This window comes from Benincasa hispida, chromosome 11 (genome assembly GCF_009727055.1).
Source record: "Benincasa hispida cultivar B227 chromosome 11, ASM972705v1, whole genome shotgun sequence".
Taxonomy (NCBI): domain Eukaryota; kingdom Viridiplantae; phylum Streptophyta; class Magnoliopsida; order Cucurbitales; family Cucurbitaceae; genus Benincasa; species Benincasa hispida.
Window position 1 is genome coordinate 35,408,578 of NC_052359.1, and position 5,127 is coordinate 35,413,704.

At 35.5% G+C, this 5,127-nt stretch overlaps 1 protein-coding gene across 1 annotated transcript; it reads left to right on the forward strand.

Moving 5' to 3' along the window:
• The first annotated feature begins 214 nt into the window (after positions 1-214).
• On the forward strand, positions 215-3,551 carry LOC120089758 (peter Pan-like protein). Its single transcript, XM_039047145.1, has 8 exons — positions 215-388; positions 488-598; positions 783-965; positions 1,128-1,358; positions 1,683-1,775; positions 1,854-2,041; positions 2,527-2,720; positions 2,937-3,551. The coding sequence occupies exons 2-8, from the start codon at positions 581-583 to the stop codon at positions 3,062-3,064; spliced, it is 1,035 nt and encodes a 344-aa protein (XP_038903073.1). The 5' UTR covers positions 215-388; positions 488-580; the 3' UTR covers positions 3,065-3,551.
• The last annotated feature ends 1,576 nt before the right edge of the window (positions 3,552-5,127 follow it).

Sequence of the window (5,127 nt, forward strand, 5' to 3'; positions counted from 1 at the left end):
TAGTTTTGGTGGGTTCTCAATAAAAAGGTAAGAAGACGAAGAAGTAAGGGTAATTTACATAATTTGGTATGACGATGATGTTAAATTGACATTATTTTTTAAAAATGGGTCATTTGACATTTTAGGCCCAATTTTTGGGTCATTTGTACAAAATTCCCCAGAAAAAACAAAAAGAAGAAAAAAATCGTGTGTTTTCATATTCTTCACAAAACCCTAAACCCTCGTCTATTCGATTTTTCTTCTCACTTTGCCACTCGCCTTCTACACTTTTTCACAGACACCGCCCGCCGTTCTCTCTTCTCGTCGCCGCCATCCCACCGCTGATCTTGAATTGCCGTCGCCGTCCTTTGCTGCTCGCTGTTCGTCTCTCTATCATCTCAGTTGATCGGTTTGTGAACCAATTTTATCCCAATCCGGTTCGGTCTTCTATCACTATTCGGTTCTGTGATCGAACTGATTTCCGCCCATGTTTAATTTTGTTCCTTAGGGTTGCCGATATGTGTATTTGATTTTCGTTGGTGCGGGAGTGCTTCATCAGCAAGCTCTTCAAACTCTGCTTTCACTATTCTTCTGGCAAGCAATGGCTCGGATTGGAAACGTAAGAACACCTTCACATTCTTATGCTACTTCTATTTGCCTGTGTCCACCTTAAAAAAAACACACACACACAAATTCGAGGTGGAAGATTGAGATATCAATGATAGACTGAACGACCTTGTGTGTATTTTAATTATTATTTTATTTATATTTTATGTTTTCTTCTTGTAATTTGACTGAAACAGAAGAAGAAGCAGAGGTTCGTGAAGCCGATTACGGTTAAGAAACAGTCTAATGTAGATCATGTTACTGGGGAGAAAATTCCAAAGAGTTTTGTTTTCTCTAGAGGGAAGTTGCCTGGTCCGCTTAAGCAACTGCAAATGGATTTGAGAAAATTGATGCTTCCTTACACTGCATTCAATCTTAAGGTAAAAATTTATTGTTATTTCTTCTTTGTGTGACTGAAACTTTCTTGAGATATTTAGATTTGATGCTCTGTGCTGATTGCCGAAATAAATTTATATCTGTAATTTTTTCACATACCATGGGAAAAATCATTGTTTTCGTATTTATATGTATTGCTTTTGCAGGAGAAGAAACGGAATAATCTTAAAGACTATTTGAATGTTGCTGGGCCTATGGGTGTTACACATTTTCTCATACTCTCCAAAACTGAAAGTGCACCATATTTACGAGTTGCTAGGACTCCTCAGGGACCAACTCTTTCCTTCAAGATACACGAGTATTCACTTGCGGTGGACATTGCTCAATCACAATTGCGGCCGAGATGTCCAAAAGACCTTTTCAAGAATCCCCCTTTGGTAATAATCTCTCTTATTTTGGTATTTGTCTCGGTACCTTTACTCTAGAATGCACAAAGAGTCCTGAATGTTCTCAACTCATTTTGGTACCTTTTCAAGTGTTCTGATTGATGAGCTATTCCAAGGAAAAAGTTTCAACAATTATGATTAGCTTCTTTCTCTCATATTACCTGGCTTTCGTTACATAAGCAATCTCAATATATTATGCATTTCAAAGCGCAAAAGCTAAAACAGCATTGTTGAAGAAAATATGATGGCATATTTGATTTGTTGTGCTTAAGCAATTAACTAGGTGAATCATTCTGCTAACTTTGTTATTGGCAGATTGTGCTTTCTGGATTTGGGACTGGAGATCAGCATCTCAAGCTCGCTACTATAATGTTCCAGAACATCTTCCCAGCTATTGATATAAATACAGTGGGTTTTCTTTTTAATTTAATTGAAAGTTGAGATCCATTTATCACTCTCAATATCAATTTAATTTTTATGTATCAGGTTAAGCTTTCATCATGCCAGAGACTTGTGTTGCTTAATTATAACAAGGACACAAAGCTCATTGATTTTCGACATTATTCAATCAGATTACAGCCTGTTGGTGTAACCCGTAGGCTTAGAAAGTTTGTTCAGAACCATCAAGTTCCTGATCTTAGGAGTCTTCAAGATGTGAGCGACTTTGTCACAAAGTAAGCCGTGTGCTTATGTTATTAACCTTTTGTTATTCTACGTCTGGTTGGTGGTTTAGATCCTATAATATTGTTTATTGGACACTTTGTATCCTCCATAAGGTTCATTGTTTCATTGTTATAATCAAGCCCACTTGCGTCTGCATATATTAGTGTTCGCAATCGAATTTCCTAAATGTTCTGTGGTAATGGATTTATGTAAATCCATTTAAATCTTTTGTTTCCTTAATAAAAAGCAAGCTTTCAGTAAGAAAATGGAAGAATATACTGGGTAATGTGAAAAAGGGAAACTATAAATGGTTTTCTTACACTTCATTTGATTTTTTAAAAATAAGCCTTAAATGAATCTTTTGACATACGTCCTATGTGATATCCAACTATGGGAATGGACGAAAGGGATATGGTAAACTTCTATTTCTATCTCATGTTTTTTTATCTTCGCTTTTAACTGTTTCTTACAATTGTTCTCGTCTGTTGTTTGGAAGGGCTGGTTATGGGTCAGAAAGTGAAGCTGACGATGAAGCAGCAACAGTCACGTTGGCCAGTGACCTAGGTAGAGTCAATCAAGCTTCTACCAAGAGTGCTGTCAAGCTTCAAGAGATTGGACCTAGGCTTACTCTTCAGCTCATTAAAGTTGAGGAGGGGTTGTGTTCTGGTGGGATCATCTTTAGTGAATACGGTATGCAATCTTGAAAATGTCTTGTTGCTTTTAGTCTTTGTGATTGAGCTATGATATCCGTCCTACTCTTGGTACACAAACTTTTAACGCTTCTCCCCCCCCCCCCTCCCGACCGTTCTTTTGGCATTGCTCTATTGGTTTCTAAGGATTTTATCTTAAAAACCTCCAAAGAGGAAGGGTATTTTCCATTAATCCTGTTTTATTGTGGAAATGTAGGTGGCGAGAAAAAGCAGGATAACAAGAGTGACAAGAAAAAAGCTCAGGAAGTCGCTGGCAGTGAAGATGAAGATGAGGATATGGGTGAAGATGAGAGCGAAGACCAGGAAGTTGATGCGGAAGATTAGCTTATGACTTCGTTCAGGTCTAAATTTGTGATCTCTTTTTGGGTTGGTGACGTGGGAACCAGTAGCCCATCAGCGGAGGGGGATACCAACACTCTTGACTGCAAATTAACTGGGACCAAGTAAGCTTCCTTAACTACTACTGCATCATCTGTTTCGGTTTAAGAGATGTGCATAAGGTATTAGGGTTGCAAGAACATAGCCAATTTTGCACGTCTTTTTACTCAATCTTTTGGGTGAGGGAGGGGGAGATAGTTTTAGCAAACGCTTAGGTTTTTATTCATGAAGAAAATCTCAGAAACTATGAATGGGGCATTCTCCTTGCCAATGATATCTATCTATGTGGTTAATACTTAGCCGGATACAAGATTTCATCCATCTACTGTATGTATAAATCAACTCTATTTGTAATGTTCTTTTGATTAATTTATCTTGGACGATTATATTTGGAATCTAACTGAAAATAGAATTATATTTTGATGATTGCAAAGTTTGTGCCACCATTTGGCCCCCTTTTCATTCGGTGTAGAGATGCATCTATTATTTGATTTTGATTTGTTATTCTAATTCTTTAGCCATCACAAGTTCATTTGAGATCAAGCCTGAGTTATAGGTTACCTGGTTATTGAACTCATTCGTTATGTTTCTTTCTCCCAAAAAAAAAAAAATAAAAATAAAAATAATTAAAGATAATGGAATTCATTTGTTATGTGGTTCTAAATGGTGTTCAATTCCATTCGAGATTTTTGAGAGGTTCCATGGATCTCAGTTTTTGCATTTGGGAGAGGATTCTCTCTCTCTCTCTCACACAAAAAATCACTCTAACCATGCAAAAAATCACAAAAAATCTCTCTCTCACACACACAAAAAATCATTTTCAAGCATGCATATAATCACTCTAAATTAATATTCACACAACATAATTGATTTATTTTGAGTTGACAAACATATGAGAGTGATTTTGAACTTGACATATGTGATTCTAACCATCTCAAAATAAATGAAAAAATTTCCTATCCTACGGTGGTATGGACAATTTTTCATAGTACCTCTACTTAGTGTGCCACGTGATTGTCCTTTTAAAAATAAGGTGGGATCTATTGATATTAAAGTGGATTTCACATAAAAGTATGGTACTATCGTAGTACTAGAAAAAATTTCCAAAATAACTTATCTTGATTTGGTTAAATGTAAACTGAATGCAAGCTTGTTCATAGGTTCTTGGAATAGGAAGACAAATTTTCTCATTTTGCTTCAAAAGTTTCAATTTGGTTATGGACACATATTTAAAAATAAAAAATAAAAAAAAGGTTAGAATAAAGGCCAAGTTAAAGTGAGAAATTGAAATTTTTACAACCATAAAAATCAAATTGAAAAATTGAATAGAAATTAAAGTTAATTATAAACCAGTAAACCAAAATTGTAATACAATCAAATGGGCATAAAGGTAGGGCAGGCGTTAGTTGGAATAAAGTTCAATCATGAAAGTTCATGTCGAAGAAAAGGATGGGATTTTTCCTAGGTTAGACAAATATAATAAATTTATATATTAAAAAAATATATAAATAAATTAAAAGATAGAAACGAGCTGTACTTTATATTAGAAATAGAATGGCCTCAAAGAAGAGTGGGAGAAACGTGAGCAATAAACAACCGCCACGTGGATTTGTTTGGTCAACTTTGCTTCATAACTAATTCTCAAGCCTCCCCTCTAGTTTCCACCTTGGGATCGACCATTTTTAATACATAACAAAATATTTAATATTTCAACTTACATATCTAACCTTTTTCGGACGTACCTTTTTTGTATTGAATTTTTAGAAATATGTGCCTTTGATCTCTAGTGTCAAGGAAGAACAAATTATCTCGTCAGTGGATGATAAGGAGCCATGTAAAAGCTGATATGAATGCTCTCGCTGGTGTCGCTGGTGTGTATACTCTCGCTAATGCTGATGTGTATGCTCTTTTAACAGCCTCTGCCATATAATTATTCTCTACCAGCTGTATAGAAGATTCGTTAGTTATTTTTTTGTCCTTATTCTAAAACCTAAGTGTATATCTCTATA